Here is a 22,388-nt window from a genome sequence, read left to right as displayed (position 1 = left end):
ATGCTGTGTGTGTTCTGGCATGGCCATGTGTGTGTACACCTCCAAAGTCTGTGTGTATGTGCATCTTGGGGTGTGCATCTGATGTAGATTTCACCTGGGAGTGCACTCCCTTGACTCCATTCTGTATGTTGAGGCAGGAGAGGATATATGCCTGAGGGCATGTTTGTGAGGAGTGCCTCTGCTCAGACGGGTGTGTACAGGCCCTGTGGCCACTGATAGTTGTTAGCCCTGGGTAGGTGTGCAAGCTGAGCTGAGAGGTGAGGTTGGCTGCAGTGGGTCCCAAAGGCATGCTGTGGTCATGATGTCTTCTGCTAGTCCCTCAGTCCTTGGGCAGCCAAAAGGGGGTGGGGGAGGGAAGCCCTGCCTCTGAGACCCCCAGAAGGAGTGCAACGCTCACAGCTGCTCTCACCAGTGTAGAAGTAAGCCTGGCCCTATCACATGCCACAGCTTAGTGTCACTGTTCCAGGGTGCTCAGAAGTGACCTCCCCTTCCGGAAAGGGCCATGAGCAACCCCAACAACACCTGGGTAGCAGAATTCATCTTGCTGGGCTTCCCTGAGCTGCACCACCTGCAAGGATTGCTGTTTGGGTCATTCCTTACCATCTATGTGATGACAGTCCTGGAGAACCTGGTCATCGTGGGCACCATCAGGGCCAGCCACCAACTGCACACACCTATGTACTTTTTCCTGGCCAACCTGTCAGTGCTGGAGACTTTCTACACCACAGTCACCGTCCCCAAGCTGCTGGTCAGCCTCCTGGCAGGAGTAGGGATCATCTCCTTCTCCGGCTGCCTCACCCAGCTGTTCCTCTTCCTTTCACTAGGCTCCTCTGAGTGCTTCCTTCTGTCTACCATGGCCTGTGACAGGTACCTGGCCATCTGCCACCCACTACACTACCCAGCCCTCATGGGCTGGAGGCTCTGCCTGTACCTGGCGCTCAGTGCCTGGCTTGGTGGCTTCCTGGCCTCCTTTGTGTCCATAACTCTCATCTCCCGCCTCAGATTTTGTGGCCCCAATGTCCTCAATCACTTCTTTTGTGACATCTCACCCCTGCTGCAGCTGTCCTGTTCAGATACCACCACCATCGAAACACTGGACTTTGTGGCAGCCCTGGCTGTGCTTGCCACCTCCCTGCTGGTGACTGTGGTCTCCTATGCCCACATCCTGGCCACAGTGCTAAGGATTCCAGGGAGAGGCAGCCGCCAGAAGGCTTTCTCCACCTGCGCCTCACATCTGGTGGTGGTTGTCATCTTCTACACCACCACCATCTTCATGTACGCCCGGCCTCACGCCATCAGCTCCTTCAACCTCAACAAGTTGGTGTCTGTGGTCTACTCGGTTGTCACTCCCCTGCTCAACCCCATAATCTACTGCCTGCGAAACCGTGACATTAGGGAGGCCCTGACCAAACTCCTCCACGTCCCTGACCCCTCCTGAGGACCAGTGGCAGGATGCACTCTGGAACTGCTGACCACTCTGCCCTGCTTGCAGACACTGCCTCACCACCAAGACCAGGCCCGCTGTCTCAACTGGCAGCAGAACTTCCTTCCTCTCCTCCCCCATCCCACCCTGGATTAGAGCTGCCCAGGACACAGTGGCCTCAAGTGGACGTCTGAATGAGCATAGGAGGTGACTGAGACCTAAAGACTTATGTCCAGGCCCTGGACACTGCTGCCCAGGAGATCAGCACTGAACAATGGACAGCTACCAGTTCTCCAGGCTTTTCCCAGTGAGATCAGCACTGAACAGGGGACAGCTCCCAGCTCCCCAGGCTTCTCCCTGGGAGATCAGCACTGGAGCAGGAATGGCTCCCTAGCTCCCAGGACCTCTCCCAGCAAGATCAGGAACTTGGCAGCCACTCAGCCTGAAAAGCTCAGTGCAGAGTCAGAGGTAGTGCCTTTCTAGTGCCATTCCCCTGACCACTGGGGTCTGCTTTGGTGGTAGCCAGCCCCCTCTCCCTCTCCTAAGCCCTGCATCCCTTACCCCCACGCCTACATGGATTGCCCTCTTCCCATGAGAACTTCAGAAGGCTCAGAGTGGGCACCAAGGATCCCCAGGCCACAGGTCTCAGCAGCACCCCAACACACAGGTGACACCATTCCCCAGAAACAAGGGCATCCTCCTGCTTGATGCCTGGTAGGTTTTGTGACCAGGTAACATGCCCATGCCTGAGTTTTCTGCCCTCTTTCTTCTCAGGATCATGGAACTTGGTAAACCATGCACTCCCTGCCCAGTGCTGTCAGGGCAAGACCTCTTGCACGTGGCTTCCACTCCTGCCCCATTTCCTTAGTAATGGCACCAGGAGGTGTGCCTTGTCAGTGTGTATATGTGACAGATGTATCCCGTGGTCTGTGTGAGAGTTAAATCTATGCAAAAGTTTTGTGCTATAAACATCATCTTTCTCATCATGTTGCTTTGTGCATTTTAAAGTATGTCAAAATGCATACAAATTTAGGGTCATTTTATCATCTTGGTCAATTTAACCTTTATCATTAGGAGATACTACTCTGCCTCTAAACAGCTCCCTGCCTTAATGTTTAAGGCTTAAATTCTACTTTGTCTGACACTAATACAGTGACGTGAGTCTCCTGTGGGCATTTTCCTGATACAGGAATCATTGCCTCTCAGCTCCTGGCTGCCTGCCATGCTTCTTTCTCCATGTGGCTCTGTTGAAGGCTCAGTGTCAGTTTTATTGTTATTCTTTTTGCAGGTGACTTGGGTTTCCTCTGCTTCTGGAAGCCTTAAGATATTTTTCATTTTGACCTCCAGCGTCTCTCCTGGGTTGCTTCTCTGTTTCTGTTGCTCTTGGTTTGGATGCTTCCAAAGCTCATGATTTGCCCTCTTGTCCATTTTGGAAAGCATTTCCTTGAACACTGCCTCTACCATATGCCCTTTCTCCTCTTCCTCTGGTTCCAGAGTCATGTACCAGACCTTTTCAGTGTCCCTCTGCTCCCACCCTGATCCTATGCTCTCCTCTGGATATTTCTTCTGATCTTCCATCTCTCTAGCCATGTCCAATCTTCTGTTTTCACTTCCAGAATTTTCATTTTGTCCTTTTTATGTTTTCTGAGTAGATAATATAAACTCAAATTTCTCCAGCTCCTGCTCAGTAGCCAACACAGAAGACTTTTGAGGCCAAGCAGGGGTCCCCACACACTCAGCAACAGTCTTGCAGCAGACACTGCTGGGTGTCCTCTATTCGGCTCAGTCCTACACTGTTCACCTGGAGGTAGCTCAGTTCCCCCCATGACTCAGACTTGAGGACCTGACCATGCCGGTTTTAATCCTTGGGTGTTTTATCTGCACTTCTGACAAACTGGCTATAAACTGGCATGCCACAACCCCTCGTCAGGTTGGATTATTTTATTAAAGGAGCTTACAGATCTCAGGAAACATTTGCTTACACATGCAGCTTATGAAAAGGACTTCAGGGGATGCAGATGAAGGAATGTATGATCAAGGTATGGGAGAGCAGCTGGAAGGAACGGTCACCCATGCCCTAGTTCCCTGTGCTGGTCTGCCTGGCCCTTGCCCAGGATGCTTCCTCACCATGACTTTCTGTGATGCCTCAATATCTGATATAGTGAGTCCTCTTTGATCTTCTTTCTAAAAATTATCTTAGTTATTTTAGGCCTTTATGTTCTATCCAGGGTTTATGATCTCTTGGGTCTATATTAGTTTTAGTACCAAAACAAAGTGCCACAAACAGCTTATACGATAGAAATTTAGCAGGAATGATTCATAATTTGGCAGGAATGGTTCCTTCTGAAGCCTATCTCTGTGACTTGTGGACAGCACCTCCTCTCCTCCCTGTGTCCTCATATGGTCATCCTTCTGTGCATGTCTGATCTTCCCTTCTTAATGATACCAGTCCTTTGGATCAGGGCAGCTCCTTATGACCATAAATAAACTTAATTGGGCTGGGGATGTGGCTCAAGCGGTAGCGCGCTCGCCTGGCATGCGTGCGGCCCGGGTTCGATCCTCAGCACCACATACCAACAAAGATGTTGTGTCCGCCGAACACTAAGAAATAAAATGTTAAAAATTTCTCTCTCTCTCTCTCTCTCTCTCTCTCTCTCTCTCTCTCTCTCTCTTTCTCCCTCTCTCTCCTCTCTCACTCTCTCTAAAAAATAAATAAATAAATAAATAAATAAAAATAAACTTAATTATTTCCTTAAAGGTCCTGTCTCCAAATACAGCCACCAGGGTTTGGGAGTCAGCATATGAATTTTACAGGGGTGCAGTTTAACCGACAGCAGGTTCCTTTAAAAATCATACCAAAATAATGCTCTAATTAAAAAAATGGGCAGGAATTTTTGTTGGTATCTCTTTGAATGAATTAACTTGTGGGTGAAGAATCATCACTTCCACAGTCCTGAGCTGTCCTATCCGCGTTCATGCCTCCATGCAAGCAGGTCTCCCTTTGTGTTCTCGAACAATGTCATCTGCATTGTAGAATGCTAATTGCACTGCTGACTGCTTTCTCATTCTGGGGAGAAAAGCTAGTGCATTTACTCAAGTCTAAGATGCAGTTTTGCTGACACAGAATATCCAGTTGATAACTACTTTAACAAGCAGAGTCAGGAGGCCAGGTGTGCCCAGCACAGGCGATGGAGCAGCCGCGACAAGCGGGACCCAGAAATCCACCCACCACCCTCACTCTGCCAACAGCACCCTGTGGCCATCAGATGATGGCAGCACCCTGGGCACCATGTCCAGGCAGGACAGAAGGACACGGAAAGGTTGTTCAATCTCCGCACAGACCCTCTTCCTAGGGGGAACAGAGACCCCCTGGAATGCCCAGAGCCCTCTGCGTGGGTCTCAGGGGCCCTCCAGTGCTTTGTGGCCCCTATTGCAGGTGGGAAGTCAGCACCAGTGGGCAGCAGCAAGTGTCCTGCCACTGCTGACTTCACCCACTCCAAATACTGCCGTCTTGTAGGTGGCCCTGCCAGTCCTGTCTCACACAAAAGTGGTGAAAGCAAGGCCATTCTCATTTGTGTTCTCAAAGGAGTGCAGGTACAGCCCCACCACTGAGGAGGGTGTTTGCTGTGGTTCTGAAACACAGCAGAATAAAGAAAATTTATTTCCTTGACTCACTTTCTTGGCCTTTCTCCCCTCACCCCCACCACAAATGAGTGTTGGTTGAAATCCAAAGCTTTGTCTTCCTCTTTTGAGAAAATTAAGAGAGTCTCTCCCTCTACCCACTGAGGAATGAAGTCGCTGGCATGTCTTGAGGCAAGACCTGAGTCCCACTGGGTGCTGGCAAGCTTCCTGCCGCACCACCATGCACGTTTTGCTAGCATTCCATTAAGAACTTTCATGTTCACACTCAAAGTAGTCCAAGTGTTTTCCTTGCCTCCCTACATATCCCGAGACCATCCTACAATCTTCAGATAAGAGGAGGTGAGAAGACCTCTCCCGTGCATTTCCTGCTGGGTCACTAACCCTCCTGCCTCCATGTTCACCCTTGCACAACTGTCAGGGGTCAGAGCCCTCTCCTCTCATATTCCGTCTTTTGCCTGAGATTTCCTTAGCTTTATGACTCAATCCCTCTGTTCTCTCTTTTTTTTTTTTCAACAAATTAAGATTGAAAAGTTTCTTTTATTCTTTTTTCACACCAACCTATTCTTATTTTATAAATATTGTATCTGCCGGTCATTCTAAGCCTTTGAGATTATGTATCCTTTAATGTCTGTTTTGAAGTTTCCCTGGGATTCCTCAAACTTCTTGTTCCACTGTTCCGTCTCTTTATCTTGGTCTGGCTCCTGTGTGTTGCAGTGCTCTTTGAATGTCTGAGAGGTTCTGGTTGTCATTTATGCTGTTGCCATAAAGCGATGGGAGGCTTCCTGGGAACTCTATGTACTTGAGTGGGGCCCTGAGAATGAAGGGCAGGGAGCCAGGCACCGGGCTGGGCTCCTCCTCACTGCAGGTGACAGAAACCCAAATCTAACTGGCTTCAATGGGAAGAGAAGTTCCCCTCACTGACCTGGATCTGCTGGGGCAAATAAAACTGGGTCACCTTGACCAGCTCCCTTCCTCGCCCCATCTGCAATAGGCTCCACTTCAGCTTCTGTGGGTCTCCTAGAACTCAGGCTGCAGACCCTGTGGCCAGGAAACTGCATGCTTTTTGGAGCAGAGGTCATATGCCCCTCCAAGGGCCAGGGAGGGCACAGCAACAGACAGACCCCATGGCTGGCTCCCCAGGAGAGCACTCCCAGAAGTGGTCCCGGGAGCCTGGCCAGTTCATCTAGTGCCATCAGGGTACTCCCGCTGGAGCACAGGGTGCCTGGCAGCATCTTCAGTGGCACTGCAAGAACAACAGGATGACCATGAGTCCCAAATTATGGCCAGGGGCACATCCCAGGGCCCCTGAGCAAGTCTCACAGACCTGGGAAGGGAGCCTGTTGCCGGTGGGACCCTGGGCAGGCATCCCCTCCTCTCCTCCTGGCACATTTTTGTGGCCCCGGTGGCTGGGCTGTCCACTCAGGTGGGGATAATAATGTGGAAGACCGGAAGGAGGAGCGTGGATGGGCTGGGGAGAAGCCCTGGGGAATGGGCATGGACGAAGTGGGCAGGTGGGGAGGGCACGGAGGGAGGGGGCTGGTGTGTCCCGCTGGGTAAGACGCCAACAGAGACGCCGGGTGAGGGGCACAAGAGGGTCTTTTGTGGGCAAGTGAGGCGCTGGGGAGGGAGGCGGGGAGGAGAAGGAAGGAGGAGGGGGCGCGGCGACCATGGGGGCCGGACCACAAGAGGGGCTGCGCCCTCCTCCGAGCCTGCCTTCTCTCCTCCCTTCCCCTCCGGTCTCCCGGGGCTGAGCCGCCGCCGCTGCCGCCCTCAGTCCTCGCCAAGGCCTCGGCACATCCAGCCGCGCCGGGGTGGCAGAGGGTCTTCGCCCCCGCCCGCCTTCCCACTCGGCGGCGGCCCGGAGCAGCATCTGGGCAGAAGTTCCGACCCCGGCCCGCAGCGGGTAAGTCCGAGCGGGGGTTGCGGGAGCGGACGGGAGAGGCTGGAGGGGGTTGACTGCGCCGTCCTGGAGAGGATGGAACCGCCGCCCAGACCCCCGGCGCAGAGCTGGGTGGGCCCATCCCTGTCCGGTTCCCCTCCCCCACTGCTGGGCCTCGGCTGGAAGGGTGGGGCGCGGGGCGGGGACAGGAAGGGAAATTTCTGGGGTCGGGGCCTTCCCGGGCGCAGTCCCAGCGGCGTTACCAACCCCGCACCCATTTCGCCGCGGCCACTGGTTCTCAGGCTCCGGAGATCCGAGATCGGGGATGCCAGGTCGGGTCACAGACGCTGACCTGAGTGTTTGGCATCCTTCAGTCACGACCCCCTCCAACACCCCCAACATGGCTGCGCAAGGCCGGGGATATGAAGCCCCTACCGCTAGGCCTGAGCACCCCCACCACAGGCGCTCAGCACCCCCCAATTCTTGCCCCATCTCACCCCAGGCACCTAACAGTCCTGCCGTGTGAATCCCTCCCAGCCCACCCCATACCCTTCCCAGGCCTGAACACACACACACACACACACACACACACACACACACACACACAGCCCAGTCCAGCCTCACCACAAGTGGTAAGCTCCCAGATCGTCACAACAGCAGCTCCATCTGTCCTCAGGCTCTGAGCCCCCGTTCCCAGATCCTGAACCCGATCCTCCCCGGACTTGAGCCACTTCACCACTGTCAGCAAGCCCTGAATCCCCTAACCCCTCCTGGTCCCTAGATCACAAACCTCTGTGGCCTCAGGCCCTGAACCCCCTCACCCAACAGCCTGACCTGTATCTCCTCAGACCCTGAGCCTCCCACGTCTCCAAGCTCTCACGTTCCTGTATCCAGACCCCGAGCCCACTGGTCCCAGACCCTAATTCCAGACCTGTCCCCAGGCCCTAAGTTCCCTGCCACCTCATCTCTGCCCCATGCCCTTGTGCCCTTCTTGCAGAAGCTGAAGTCCCTTCTGCAGTTTTGCCAATGAAGATGAACTGGACAGCTGCAACTTGCTGGGCTCTGCTACTGGCTGCAGCTTTCCTCTGCGACAGCGGTGCAGCCAAAGGTGGCCGTGGAGGAGCCCGGGGCAGCGCCCGGGGAGGCCTGCGCGGTGGAGCACGTGGGGCCTCCAGGGTGCGTGTGAGGCCTGCGCCCCGCTACAGCGGAGCCGGCTCAACTCTGCGCGTGGCAGCAGCAGGGGCTGCAGCAGGGGCTGCAGCAGGGGCAGCTGCCAGCTTGGCTGGGGGCCCAGGCTGGAGAAGGGCCACAGGGCCAAAGGAGGGTGGCCGGGAGGACGACGAGGACTGGGCACCCGGCGGCAACGGGACAGGCAGGGGTGAATACAGCTACTGGACCTGGACTTCTGGTGCAGAGTCCACCCACCACCTGTGCCTCTGCCTGCTGCTGGGTGGTGCCCTTGGAGCCCTGGGCACCCTGGGGCTGCTCCAGCCCTAGGCACAACTGGGCTTGGGATCCATATCCTGGCCCCCAGCCCAGCCTTCTCCATAGGCCCCTCAGGCTGTCCCAGAGGCCAACAGCATTTGAACACTTCTTCCCTCCACTGCCCACAGTCCTCAGGCCCTGGAGGACCCCACCCTCCACCTAAGACTGTCCCAGCCTCCCCATCTCCCCACCCTACCAGGGAATCAGCAGCACCCCCAGCTCCAGGATTTCAGGGTCCCCTGAGAGAGGCAATTAGCTGTGGCTCCTGCTCAGGCCTGCAGGCTGGGAGGTGTCAAGACCAGGCTTTCAGGCCACTCCTGTTCCCTGGCCTTCCCTGGACAGAAGAGTGTAGACAGTGTTGACCAACCAGGCAGAGGCCACCTTCAGAAAGGTTCCACTCTGCCACCAAAGCCCTGAGGATCGAGGACCAAGGGCTTCCCACCAGAGCAGCTGGAATGGACTTCCCACAGGAGCAGAATATCAGCGAGTGAGGAACATTCAACTAGGCTGCAGTGAGAAACGTCAGGTGCTAACCACTTGCCTAGGGCAGGTCCTGAAGATTTCACAGCACAGTAATGTTTTGGGGAGGAAAGCCATCCATTCCAGAAGATGCCCACTGTGGTTCTCAGAGCTCCCAGCAGAACATGCCCTGGGAGGCCACGGCAGCACCCCTCTCTGCCTGGCAGACTTCCCACAAACCCCTCTGCCAGGTGATGGTCTCCACCTTAGAGCCAGTGGGCCCTAAGGATCATTTAACTCATCTTGAGACTCATTCTGGGGGAAAACCCACATTCAAGAGAATTCCATTCTCTTGTAATTTAAGTTCACATCCAGTGATCACTCAGGGGACAGCAGCTGCCAATCCCACTATGGAGTCCCCCTGTGCTGTAAGTGGTCCCTACACTTCTGGTGAGCAGCAGCATCTCCTACTGGGCAGTCCCTCCCTCAGAGCAGATGGACCAGGTGGAGGCAGAGGGTCCTCAGTAAGGTTGTGGCACAGTGGCCGAGGACAGATAGGAGAGATCATGGTTCATCAGACCCAGGGCCACCTGCAGGTCTTTGGAGGAAGGCTGAACAAAGCAGTGGGGCCAAGGCTCCAGCAGGTATAGTCAGACAAGAGCAAGCCTGGGCTCAGGACAGAAAGTTGAGCTCCTTACTCCACCAAGGGCTATCTAAACATGGACATCTTGAGGGGAGGGGTACCCAGAACAGCCTCAAGATGCTGGCAGTCCTTCCAAGGATGGCCTCCAACTCCCAAACACCTCATGCATAGACTGGCCCCTTGTGTCTCCAGGGCCCACCAGCACAGTGCCCATGAGCCCAGTTCAGGGGTTCCCAGCTCTGCCAAGATGTCTATCTCTAAGCACCTGAGGCCAGCTCCCAGGTGCTCTTGTGAGACCCTCACCCAGAGACAATCTCTTTCCAGGACTTGCCCTCACCCTCGGGACCAAAAAGCCTTTGGGCTTAGCCAGAACAATGCTGAGACCAGCATCTCTCCATCCAGCACAAGGCTCTGGTTTGGGGATAGGTTTTAAGGCAACTGTCAAGACCTGGGCCAAGCAGTCACAGGACACTACTCCTTGCATCCTGTCATCCACACTGCCATTGCTCAGGGCACAGCCAGCCCCGATGCTCCTCCATACCTTCCAGACCAAGCTGGATGCCACCTAAGACCAGCAAGCCAAGGCCAAGCCCGCCGATCTCTCAAAAGCAGATGAGATCCCTCCATCATCCAGTTTGGTACAGGGAGACCCACCAAAGCCCTCTTGGCTTCTCAGATGCCTCCCTGATGGGCTGCACCGGACCAGACCCTGGCACACCAGAGCGCATGAGTGTCAAAAGGTTCCAGAGGCAACGAAAACATTTTTCAATGCTTGCTTCACACCAGCCTCACCTCAAGTGTGTTTAGCTTTTCGCACAGCCAAGGGCCCTTGAATACCTCCTCAGCAAGACACAGACAATGCTAAGGCGGCACCCTCAGAATGGGTCAATCATGTGGCAGTTGCAGTGGGAGGCACCACTGGAAGACCAGCCCCTGGGAGCAGCTGCCCACAGCATGGAGAGAGTCAGCTGAGCATCAGAGACTGGCAGATGCTCAGGCAGCTGTGGGAAAGCTAGGCACCACCAGACAATGAGGTCAGAGCTATTCACCAGGTCCAGGCTCACCAGCACCTCCCGTCTGCGCTAACCCAACCACCCTGCCTTCTAGAATGCAGGCTGCTGACAGCAACATTCCCTACACAACACTGGGATGGGTCCTCGGCACCTCCTCTGGACCCCCCTGAAGAAGAGGGCCACTGTCCCCTTGGCTAGGGGTTGGCCATCCATGACTCTCTGGCCTGTTGTACAGCTGAGCCATGGGCCTGTGGCCTCCTGAAAGCGGAGCACTGAGGGGGAGGAAATCCTTGGGTTCCACTACTCTGAACCTCCATCCATGTTTATGTATTCATTTAATAACAAAGTTAACCAAAATAAACCCCTGCACTGGGAATAAGACTCTTGGTCACTGCAGGGCCATAGGACATTGAGAGCCCCATTCCTGACCTGCCTGTTCCAGCTTTCACTGGTGAGAGGGACTTCAATATGTGGGCCCAAGGTAGCATGGGTGTGCAATGAAAGAGCCAGAAGAGAGGGATCTTTTCATCCAGAACTCTAAACATTACAGATTACAGCTTTAGCTCCTCGAGACAGCATTAGCCTCTCCCTAGAGACACTAAACAGGAACCGCCTCACCAGGCCAGTCACGCAGGCTTGCTCCATAGGGCTGGCCAGGCCACAGTGAGTGGGAAAGTGGGGCCCTGAATCAAAGAGACCAGCGTGGTTGCTTCTGGAAAAAAGTGGGAAGTCGTAAGCCTCAAACGCTCTGTCCACATGAGGTCCGGGAAGTCATCTGCCACGCAGCAGGTGCCGAGTCTGTGTTGGCAGGGGGGCAGTCCTGCAGAACATCACGGTCCAGCATCACCCGGCCAAACAGCCCACTGCGGAAGGTCCGGAGGAAGTCGTGGGCTGCCGCAGAGTAATTGGGCTGGACAACATTCACATCCCCTAGAGACAGTGGGTCTGATGAGAAAGGGTCCTCCAAGAAGGATGGCCCAGCCCCAAGACAGTCACATTGGGCATCAGTGAGTAAAGCTCAGGCCAGGCCTGTTCATAGAGAAGAGCATAATGTCCGCTCAGCACCACCCAAGGACAGGGGACAGGGCCAGTCCCACACTCTGGAGCCTGGACTACAAGCTCCTTTCTCTCTAGATACTTCAATAGCTCCTCTGCCCAATCCCCAACCCCAGGACAGCACCACTGCCCATGCAAGTTCCAACCCCCACGCCTCCCTCCTCCTGCCCTCCTCTAGGGACAGCCAGGGAACACACAGACCCTGAGTGGCACAGCACAGCCTCACTCACCGGTGCCTGTAAGCACTTTCACCTTCCGGGTCTTCCGCAGCCGCATGGCCACTCTCTTCAGCACATGCTCAATGTCGTCAGAGGCGCCGTCCAGGCCATAGTGCTGCACGTACCTACACACAGGCCACAGCCACATCAGACCTTGGGGGCCTGCTGACCACAACCCAGAGCAGCCGGTGGCCAAGCTCCTGAGCATCCCAGGACGAGGCTCAAGAATTCCTTCAGGAAAGAAAGATCCATGGCCCAACAAGGTGAGATCCAAAGTCTGGTACCTAATAACACTGACCAGCCTGCAAAGCAAGTCAGATCCCAAATGAGAGAAAAATTGAAGTGGACCCAGAAGTGGCAGGTATCAGAATGTACAGACTCACATTCACGTGCCATGTGGTTACAAGAGCCGAGGAACAGATGATGAGAGAAGGCAGGATCTGAGCTTCGAGGGTCCTGAGAAGCAATGAGATAGGACGAACAGCAGACCAGACACCACAGAAGACAGTGACCAAAACCCAGCGAGGACCCAGACAGGACCCAGCATCTCAGAGCAAGCAGCACACAGGCCAAGTGCCCAGCAGCTAGCACCCAAGCCCTGGTGAGCAGGAAGAAGGCAAAAGAAACACCGAAGAAATAACACTGGAAGTTAGCCAAGTGAAACAAACACATGAAGTCACAGACCGGAAACCAACACACTAAAGCACAGAAACACGAAGAAGAGCACAGCAGGGCCCACATACTGCTCAAGGAGTGACCAGGAGAAGTCACTCAAAGCAGCCAGAGGAATATGAAGACAAAGAACCGGAGGGCAGGAAGCAGACCCCTCACCAGAGGAAAACCAGCACGAGGCTGGGCCACCCTTCCCACCAAAAAATCTGCCCACAGGGAAAGCATCTCCCTGTGAGGTGAAAGGAGACAGACCACAGGAGCTAAAAGGACACACCTCAGCAGACCCCTGCCCTGAGACAGGGGCAGGCAGACCTACCCCACAGAGGGAGGGGCCAGGCAGACCTGCCCCACAGTAAAGATTGAGGAAAGTCCTTCACACACAGTGAAAGACCAGATGGACTCAAGAAACAAGCAGCACCTGGAACAGCAATGTGCTAGGTAAGCCTATAACGTGCTCTTCTTACAGTCTGAGTCTCCTTGAAAGATGACTGTTGATGCAAACAGGAGAGAAGGAAAGTGTGTGCAGGACTTATCCAACATGCAGTGGTGGAATGTGTGATGACAGTGGCAAGCTCAGCAGATGAGGAAAAGGGCTGCCTGAGTGCTGCAGGTGACTCTTGTGACTCCTCAGACCCCTGCAAACCTGAAGCATAAGACCACAGGCACCAGACTGACAAAGAGATGAGCTGGATGTCAAGAGGCAGAAAAGGGAGAGAAGACTCAAAACTCATGGGACAACTAGAAAACCAACAGCATAACACATTCAAACCATCAACGATGACACAAAACATAAACAGTCTAAATATCTAATAGGAAACGTAGAGACCGCCACATTGGATAAAAACAAGGCCAAACTCTACACAGCCTATAAGAAATGCACTTTTACTATAAAGACAAATGCACAAAGTAGAATGGTGGGCAAGGATATACCATGATAATACCAATCAAAAGAACCTAGCATTCTGTGCTGTGGACAAGGGGCCCAGAACAGAGAGCTCTCTGAAGATGAAGAAGCACTTCACAACACCCTGCACACTACTGCACCTACAACAGAGCCTCAAAATGCACAATGCCAGTGCAAGAGGACTCCCAGGGAAGCAGACTGGTGTGTGAGGGGTGAAGACTTCAATGCCCTTCTCAACAATCAGCAGTTCAGATGGAAGGAAAATCAGCAAAGTATAAATGAAGAAACAACAAAGACTGAAATCAGTGAAGTAAAAAACAGAAAGATAACAGAGAACGTCAATGAAACCAAAAGCTGACTCTCTGGAGATTAAATAAAAGTAAATCTCTGGCCAAGATCTGCAAACAACATGGTGTCCACCCACAGGTGACTGGATAAACGTACTGCAATGTCTGAACACTGAGCACCACTTAGCAGATCACACAAAGATAAATTCCAAACAAGCCAATTGAAAGAAAGGCATCTTTCGTTTGTGCAAAATTCTAGTGACAGACAGCAGAGGGCTGCCTGGGCACAGAGGGCAGGAAGGGAAGACTACAAAGCACAATGGGCAATGGGAGTGCCCGTTTTCTTGATTATCGGATGGTCTCAGGTGCATTCATGTCAGACTTACCCAATTTTTAACAATGTGCAGATTATCACGTCTACAGTATCTGTGTGCTGTGTCTAGAGCCGCACCTGGCCAGGACAAGCAAGCAGGGGCTGCCCACCCTGCCCTGCCCTCACTGCCACTCACCCAAACAGCTGGTGTCGGTTAAGAGTGTAGAGGAGGTAGTCGGCCATGGTCTCCTCCCCGACCAGGTGGTCCAGCACGGTTCCTGGAAGATGGCAGCAAAGGTGAGCACATCCAACAGCTGGCATCTGTGTCCCCAACAAGCTTGTGCCCCTCCCAGTCTCAGCTGCTACAGAGACTCTCCACAGAACACAGCTGTCATCCTGACCTTCCTCCCACTGGGCTAAGCCTTTGCTATAAGGTCTGACTGCCCACATCTGTCAAAGGGGAGAGTGAAAGTCACTCTCACTGGGCAGGGTCAGATAGCAACCAGCAGGCTTTGCCGTGAGCTAAGCTTTGAGAAGCATCTAGTAGCAGCCAGGGCAAAAGTGGAACAACTACTCCTGCTGAAGGTCTGTGACAAGGTCAGCGTTGGGCACTCGAGGTAGGAGGGAGGGCACCAGGCTTAGCTCACCACACAGGGCCAGCTTCAGGCCCGTCTCCACACTTCCAATCCGAGGAGCTAGCACCCCAGGGGTGTCCATCAGGAATATCAGAGGCCGCTCACACACCTATGTAGACAGAGTTCACAGTAAGGCCCCCACAGCAGCCTCCTGATGGGCTGGCCCCACACACTAGGCCTCAGAGGCTCCATGGGAGGGCCCAGGAGCAAACCCATCCCCAGAGGGTCATCATTTTCACCAAGCACAGGGGTGGCCAGAGGCTTTAATTCACCCGATTTGGAGAATAAATAAGAGCACTAGGTCGCATGGAGAACAAAAGGGAACGTGTGGAGAGTGGGCTCTGCTCTTTCCTGATAGTGGGGTGCCCTGGCGGCTGGGCAACAGGACAGGGCAGTGCCTGGCACAGGTGAGTACCCGGTGGAGATGCAGTGGAGTATGGGAAAGGACGGTCATGGGCAGGACAAGGTTGCTCAGCAGCACCAGGCAAGCACCTGTGCCTGGCCACAGAGGACCCACCTGGACTCTGGACATCACAGCTCTGGTGATCCCAGGCTCACCACCCACCCTGGCAGCTTTTCCTGTAAGACAGAAGGGGGCTCTCATGTGTTCAAGACACACAACTACAGAACGCGCGGTCAGAAACACGTGTAACTAACCCATTTGACAAGCAGAATGAAAACCCCAAAGGCCAAACGACCTTCCCAGGGCTATGATTACCCACATTTAGCCCCAACAGCTCACGCAGGGGCTCTTTTTAAAAGCCAGATGCAGGGGCCACAAGGCTTGACAAATGCCCAGGACTCATTCCCCAGAGCTGGGAAGGCCCACAACAGCAAGACCTGAGCTGTCCCTCATCATGCCCCATACTCCTGGACTTGCCCACCTTCCAACAGCCCACAGCAGGCCTGACCAGCCTGCCCAGACTCTGAATACCAAGGCCACTGCACAGGTCCCAGCTGAGGGCATGCCCCAAGGACTGCTCTACCCACTGCCAAACCAACTCAGGAGTAAGAGGAGCAAGAATCCAAATAAGCTTTGGCGGAGACACAGCAGAGGACACGGAGCCCCAGGAAGAAAGAGTTTTGACAGGAGCTCCAACACAGTGCACACAGGCACTGCACTGCTGATCGCATGAGCCAGTCAGAGGAGGGCTGCACTGACACAGACTGGTCAGACACAGACCAGGGCTGCGGGGCTGGGGGGACCAGGAGCTGTCTTGCTGTAAGTCTGGGGACAGTGAGGATAGCTGAATAGCACTAGGAACACACTTAATGCCACTGACCACAAAAGGACAGAGGAAAATACACAGATGACTGGCCAGGCATGGTGGCACAGGCCTGTCATCCCAGCAACTCAAGAGGCTAAGGCAGGAAGAATGTAAATTCAAGGCCAGTCTCTGTAACTTAGCAAGGCCCTAAGCAACATAGCAAGACCCTGTCTTAAAACAAAAAACTAAAAAAAGGCTGAGGGCTTGGATATAGCTCAGTTGATAGAGTGCTTGCCTCACACGCATAAAGCCCTGAGTTCAATCCCCAGCACCAAAAAAAAAAAGAATAAAGATGTGGCTCAGTGGTAAAGTGCCCCAGTGAACCTCCCCCCCCACAAAAAAAAAAAAAAAAAAAAAACAGATCACCAGATAACTAAGAACTCTCCAATTAATGCCCAAAATTACTCTCTGGAATAATGGTTCAACATGGCTTAAAGCTCTCAGATTTTATACTGTGAAGAGATTTGTTAATAAACACTGTAATACTAACATGAACAACAAAATCAATACAGTTAGATCCAGCATGAAACTTTAAAATGGCCAGTCAAGGCACTGTGATGAGCGAGCAGGCCATACTTTATCAGGGCCAATTCAGCAGCAGGGGGGCAGGCTCACCGGTCCTGAGGTGCTGTCTCCTCAGGGAGTTGATGAGGGAGGACTTGCCCACGTTGGGAACGCCAACCACCAGGATGCAGTACTCCAGGTTCTACAGGGGCAGGGAAGACCCTCAGCCCCATCCTGCCCAGGCCGTGGACTCTCAGCCCAGGAAGGAGGTCAGGCAGAGGCCTACCACCTGATGGGCCACCCAGCCCTGCTGGCTGAAGAGACCCAGGAGAAAGGCCAAGCCTCCTGCCAGGGCACTCCCCCTCCTCTCACAGGCAGGAAAGGGCTGGCCCACTACCAGCTCTGGGCCCCACTCACCAACCTCTGATCGGTGGTAGCGGTAGCTGCTCCCAACCAGTTCTATGACCTTTGGGATTATCTGAAACAAAAAGCCATTCATTTCAGCCTGACATCCCCTAATGCACCCCCCTGCAGCCACCTCCACACACCAGCCTCAGGGACCCTCTCCCTGCCACTCATCAGGAGACCCGGACCTCACACACAGACTCCAGCAGCTGACAGGGAGGCCTGACCTGCCTGATCACAGACCCAGAAGCAGACTGTCCCCACCCCTACTCTAGGGAGGAGTAGGTGGCTCCCCAGGGGGCTTCTAGGACAGCTATACTCTGGCTGACTGCCCACATCCCTGGAAAGCAGAAGCCAACCCCAGGATCTTCCCCAAAACTGCTTCTTATAAAATAATGTTACAAAGCAGAAACATGAGAGCAGAAAAAGGCCTACCTGCTTGATGTTCTCATCCTTTATGCAGTTTGTAAAAATGACATGTTTTAGGCCTTCTCCTGCTAAGTGCTGCTGAATTTTCTGAAAGAGATATTGCCATTTTACATATTAAATGCAAATATGGGTGGCACAATCAAACTCCAGGACTGAGCTCCAAGGAACAGTTGGCCAGGAGCACCGTTGCTCAGAGCCACCTCAGCTCTGCAGGCCACTGGGATGTGCCAGTCACCTAGGAAAATGAAGGCACTGCTGCTGCTGCAGCAAGGAAATTTCCATGCTACTAACAACTTTTTAAAAATTGCCTTGAATTTAAGACCATGACACCACTTAGCAAAGGTCTCAACCACAGAGCAAGAAAAGCAGGAGCAGCACCTCCAATAACATTTCCAGCCTCCACATTTCCTGGTCACACAGAAAGTACCCTCCCACCTGTGCCCAATTCAGCTTGGCTCTGGAGAAACTGGACCTCCCACACCTCCCCCAGCCCTTCCAGTTTCCAGATCACTGTGTGTGCTGAAGGCAGCCAACCACAGAAAACCTACGGTCAGGTTGGTGAGTGCGGACACCTGGGTGTGCTGCAGCCATCACAGACCTCCAGACTAGACTAGCGATGTCCAGAGCTGCAGGCATTGGCCTCATGCAGCTTCTCAAACTTAATTAGAACTAGGTAATATGTGAAAGTCAGTTCCTCAGCTGCAGTGATCACTGTTGGCCAGAGGCCACCACGTGGGGCAAAGTAGACACAGCATTCATGGTTTCAGAAGGGCCTAAGGGAAGGCTCAGCTGTGGCGGCCTCCAGTGGCACACTGCCACCTCCTGGGGAAATGGTGTCCATTCTGAGCATTTGCAAGTAGACATCCAAGATCAGGATGCCAAGCACACTGTGCTGGGCAGCACTGGTCTCTGTGATGGCTGCAATGCCCCCAGACATCCATGCTCACCAGCCTGAACCCAGGTTTTCCGCTGCCAGCTGCCTTCTGTACACCCTGTGATCTAGAGGGTAGAAGGACTGGGGGTGGGGAAGGCAGGCCCAAAGTAGCTAACAGATTTCTCCAGAGCTAAGCAGAATGGGGACAGAAGGACCAGGGGAAAAGGAAACATGGAGACTGGAAATATTACTGGAGGTGGTGCCTCTGCTTTTCTTGTTCTGTTGTCAAGTCCTCCTGAAAAGCACAGATGTGGGCTGGGTTGTGGCTCAGCGGTTGTGGCTCAGCGGTAGAGCGCTCGCCTAGGACATGGGAGGCCCTGAGCTCAATCCTCAGCACCACATAAAAATAAATAAATAAAATCAAGGTATTGTATCCAACTGGAAAAAAAAAAAAAAAAAAGCAGAGCTGTTTCTGAGGCAGAACCCGCCTAGAGAGATAACACTGAGCCTGGCTGATGATTCTGAGTCTGTCCAGCAACATCTGTGTCATGCTCTGCAGGCATCTTTTGGAAAGGCCCTCACCCGCTGCTCTGTGAGGTCTGCCAAGTCCATCTTATTGAGGACCAGCAAGTGAGGCTTTAGTCCAAGGGTCTCCTGAAACAGAGGGTTGCGACCTGAAAGTGGGATGTGGCAACATTAAGGCAAAATTTCCTCAAAGCTTTACCAGCCCATCAACCTACTTTACCTTATCTACCTCCTGTCAGTAAGAGCTGAAGGCAGAGGACAAAGCCCTATCTCAGATCAGGAGCCAGCCCAGTCCACTCTCCCACCCTAGCGGCTGCCAAGCCAACCCAGATTCTGCCCTTCAGGCTGAGGACAGTACCTCCTGCAGTAGCCAGGACAGGCAGTCAGCAAGGCAATGGCTTCACTCAGCTTCCCAAATGGGAAACCAGTTCAGAGGGAGGTTTTATAAGCAAGTTACTATTCAGCTGCCAAGGCACCTGGGCTCAAAACAATGACCTGATCACTCAGGGAGAACCTCCCATAGAATACCTCAAAGTACCACCCACCTATGGCCACCAAGGACTTGGGGGTCGCTGCCACCCTACAGGAGGGTAGGCCTTCTCCCAGAGATCCCCAAGGAAGATGCTGCCTTCTCAGTACTGCCCTCAGCCAGGGACTCTGGGACTGAACGTGAGACTAACACAGGCAGGCAGCAGCTTCTTTCTTCACTGTGTAGAGACCCCTGGCTCTCCTAGTACTTGTCTCTCCCAGGGAGTCTAGCTCTGAGAGTCCAGAGGCCTCTGACATGCCCTAGTGAGGCTTCCACTCTAACCGCTACCTGCCACACAAAGGGACCCTCCCTCAGCGCTGACCAAGTCTCTGCTCATTCAGTCATCCACCAGCCTCCAGCACTCTCTCCCAGGATGTTACTATCCAATACCGGTTCCCTGCCATATCCTAGATAAAGCAGAATGGTCTAGAGATGAAAGGTGGAAAAAAGTCCTCTCATCACACACACTAAATAATGACTACGGGTTTTATTCATTTTTTAAATAATCAGACATAGGAACAGGAATGTAGCCCATTACAGCACTTGCCTAGCATGTGTGAGGCCCTGGGTTCAATCTCCAATACTGAAAAAAGGTAAAAGTTATAAAGAACAATCAGACATATAATTGCCAGTAAACACCTTTGACCAGCCTGTCAGTAAATTGATATATATTTACAGCCCAATGCAAAAATTCCTGCTATTTTGTTACTTAAGTTCCAACCAGCCTTTGAGCCCTGAAAATGGTCATCCTCCACTTCTGCTTCCAGAGACTCCAGGCAGTGGAGGTCAGGCACACATTTGCACCTGGCTATTCCTGGGTGGTCCACAGGGACAGGCCCATGGGGCTGGCATCCCCAGCTTTTCTGGGGTTACACAGGCAGGTTGGTGACAGCTGGCAAACACCACCACAGGAGAACCTCCACACTTTTTTCAAAAGCGAGGAAACCAGGTCTGAGCAGTCCAAATTAATGAGCACCATCTCCATGTCTTGTCAGTGATTCACTCAGGTAAGAGGGAAGCCGGGTTGGCAGGAACCTTTAATCTCAGCTTTCATACCCTACCTAGAAATTTCCATGCGGGGTACCCTGGAAAGCCCGAGTGGCCCATTCGGGCAGCAACACCACAGGGGTGGAGCTTCAGAACACATGTGGCCTGGACCCGGCCACACAGACTAGGATCTGAAAGGGGGCCTAGCAACCAGCATGTTTAAAAGCCTCCGGGTAATTCTAACATATAAAAGCGCTGATTTAACTGACAGTAAGGACAAGTCGGGCCGCTGGCTGCTGCAGGCAGCTGACGGGACCAGGGCCAGGGCCAGGCAAAGTGGGCGGAGACCAGGACTGCCTGCTGGCTGTCTCATGCAGTCTGGCTCCTGACTGCGCGGGCAAAGGATATCCGGGCGTCATGGACCTCGATGACACAGTCCACCAGTTTCAGACTGCTCTGCATCTTCTTCAGCCCTGCAAAACACAAGAGCACCAAGGGCGGGCCCGTGACCTTCGGAGGGGCAGAGTTTTAGTTGGCCAGTCGGGGAGGACACCGCCGAGTGAACGCCCTTGGTGGAGTCGGGTCCCCACAAGGTCCCTCAGCCGGCCGCACAGGGCCACACTTGGTGTACAACTGGGGACTCCGAGACGGGGCACACGACCACAGAAGAGCGACAGCGCTGCCAGCCCGCAGCGGGAAGCCCTGCGCCCGGAGCGGCCCCGCTGCTCTCCCGCGCCGAGCGGCGCCCGGACAGCGCGCCTCCCGCCGGACCTCACCCTTGGCCATGTGGCCCGGGAACCAGCGGGCCACGTCGCGGCCCTGCAGGGGGAAGCACTCGCGCCAGGCGGCTCCGGCGGCTCGCAGCGCGACCGCGGACAGCCGCATGGCATCGCGTCCCGGAAGCGCTCTCGGTGCACAGCCTCCGCCGTCCCGCGACCCGGCCACAGCCGCGCTTCCGGCGCTCCAAGGCGCAGCCGCGCGGTTACGCATGCGCACACCACTGTCCTGGCCGTGAGGAAGCCCGTACCCGCGGGCCCCCTGGGCGGGGCGGGGCGGGGCGGTTCTCGCTCAGGTTCTGGGTTTTGTGAGAGAGAGAGAGAGGATTTTTAATATTTATTGTTTAGTTCTCGGCGGACACAACATCTTTGTTGGTATGTGGTGCTGAGGATCGAACCCGGGCCGCACGCATGCCAGGCGAGCGCGCTACCGCTGAGCCACATCCCCAGCCCTTGTGGGATTTTTCTTAAGCAATCAAGGCACGTATTAACCCTAGTTAGATTTAAAAAGATCCAGAGATTGGGATGCATCTCAGCGGTGAAGCTCTTGCCTGGCATGCTCAAGGCCCCGAGTTCTATCACCAGCACCGCAGAACATAAAATTAAAAACTGAAAATCCCAGTTGCCCCTTAAGCATATTCTGAGTATATATAGCAAAACTTCGTGTCAATGTTTGGCCCCTTCTTACAGACTTGTTTTAAAACGCTATCATACTTTAAACTTACCTTATACACTTAAACAGCTCCACTTCTTTTTCAATACTCCAAGTTTAGTGTAACAATGCTTCCAAACGCTGACCGACCGCTGACCGCAACCTTGCTAAATGAAACCCATTAATACAATGAGACTGCAGTGGTCGCTGCAGGACAAGATGAGCCTGACCAGGCTGCCCCCATGTGAGCAGGCCAAACCACTCACCCCAAAAGGGCTACAAGAGCCTCCCTCCAAAGGCATCATTGAAACAATGTCCTAAACACTACACATTCTCAGATTACCATGTTATGATGTTATGATGCTTAACCTCTAACACTGAGCTCCCAGCGCTGCTCCTGGATTGGATCTGGGTCCCCACAGTACACAGCAGAGCCCTTCCCAATGAGGCATTCAGAGCCTCTCTTTCCTAAAAAGAGAGGGCAGCCTGGGTCTGTGAAAACAGAAATGTTTCCTCAAGGCATGTGAACTGATGAAACTTCAAAATCAACAACAAAGATCTTTGCCCTTGAAGAAAGCTGCACTTTCATATCCTGGGACCATAAACTATAACAAAGTGTTGTTGAATGTTTCCCACACCAGTCTGATTGGCAGGCGCCTCAGGCAGCACAAGGCAGCAAGGACTCTACAAAGCACTGGATATGACATGCTATGGGGGGAGCCTGAGTAGTCTCTGGGCCATCTAGGGGTCACGGCACGCCCTGGAGGACTGATAAACCTAGACATGAAGTATGAGAAAGGAAGGGCCAGG

At 53.7% G+C, this 22,388-nt stretch overlaps 3 protein-coding genes across 3 annotated transcripts; 2 read left to right on the top strand and 1 right to left on the bottom strand.

Moving 5' to 3' along the window:
* Positions 1-502: 502 nt before the first annotated feature.
* On the top strand, positions 503-1,438 carry LOC113176854 (olfactory receptor 226-like). The gene has a single exon (XM_026381404.1). The coding sequence runs from the start codon at positions 503-505 to the stop codon at positions 1,436-1,438; it is 936 nt and encodes a 311-aa protein (XP_026237189.1).
* Positions 1,439-6,942: 5,504 nt separating this feature from the next.
* Sprn (shadow of prion protein) lies at positions 6,943-8,441 on the top strand. Its single transcript, XM_026381401.2, has 2 exons — positions 6,943-6,968; positions 7,942-8,441. Exon 2 carries the CDS (start codon positions 7,971-7,973, stop codon positions 8,439-8,441), a length of 471 nt encoding a protein of 156 aa, XP_026237186.1. The 5' UTR covers positions 6,943-6,968; positions 7,942-7,970.
* Positions 8,442-10,888: 2,447 nt separating this feature from the next.
* On the bottom strand, positions 10,889-21,135 carry Mtg1 (mitochondrial ribosome associated GTPase 1). The gene is made up of 11 exons (XM_026381408.2): positions 20,927-21,135; positions 20,559-20,623; positions 18,692-18,796; positions 17,242-17,322; positions 16,823-16,879; positions 16,513-16,603; positions 15,147-15,208; positions 14,642-14,738; positions 14,191-14,272; positions 11,831-11,943; positions 10,889-11,474 (listed from the first exon to the last, which is right to left on the bottom strand). The coding sequence occupies exons 1-11, from the start codon at positions 21,033-21,035 to the stop codon at positions 11,284-11,286; spliced, it is 1,053 nt and encodes a 350-aa protein (XP_026237193.2). The 5' UTR covers positions 21,036-21,135; the 3' UTR covers positions 10,889-11,283.
* Positions 21,136-22,388: the final 1,253 nt, after the last annotated feature.

The sequence above is a fragment of the Urocitellus parryii genome, chromosome 5 (genome assembly GCF_045843805.1).
Source record: "Urocitellus parryii isolate mUroPar1 chromosome 5, mUroPar1.hap1, whole genome shotgun sequence".
Taxonomy (NCBI): domain Eukaryota; kingdom Metazoa; phylum Chordata; class Mammalia; order Rodentia; family Sciuridae; genus Urocitellus; species Urocitellus parryii.
The sequence above is the reverse complement of the archived record's forward strand: the minus strand, read 5'-3'. Positions and strand labels throughout refer to the sequence as shown.

Excerpts from the sequence above, each read along its gene's own strand:
- LOC113176854 (XM_026381404.1), top strand. The coding sequence starts at position 503 with ATGAGCAACCCCAACAACACCTGGGTAGCAGAATTCATCTTGCTGGGC.
- Sprn (XM_026381401.2), top strand. The coding sequence starts at position 7,971 with ATGAAGATGAACTGGACAGCTGCAACTTGCTGGGCTCTGCTACTGGCT.
- Mtg1 (XM_026381408.2), bottom strand. The coding sequence starts at position 21,035 with ATGCGGCTGTCCGCGGTCGCGCTGCGAGCCGCCGGAGCCGCCTGGCGC. Across the intron at positions 18,797-20,558 it reads TCGAGGTCCATGACGCCCGG|ATCCCACTTTCAGGTCGCAA; the intron begins ATATCCTTTGCC and ends TAATGTTGCCAC. Across the intron at positions 11,944-14,190 it reads AACCGACACCAGCTGTTTGG|GTACGTGCAGCACTATGGCC; the intron begins GTGAGTGGCAGT and ends GCCTGTGTGTAG.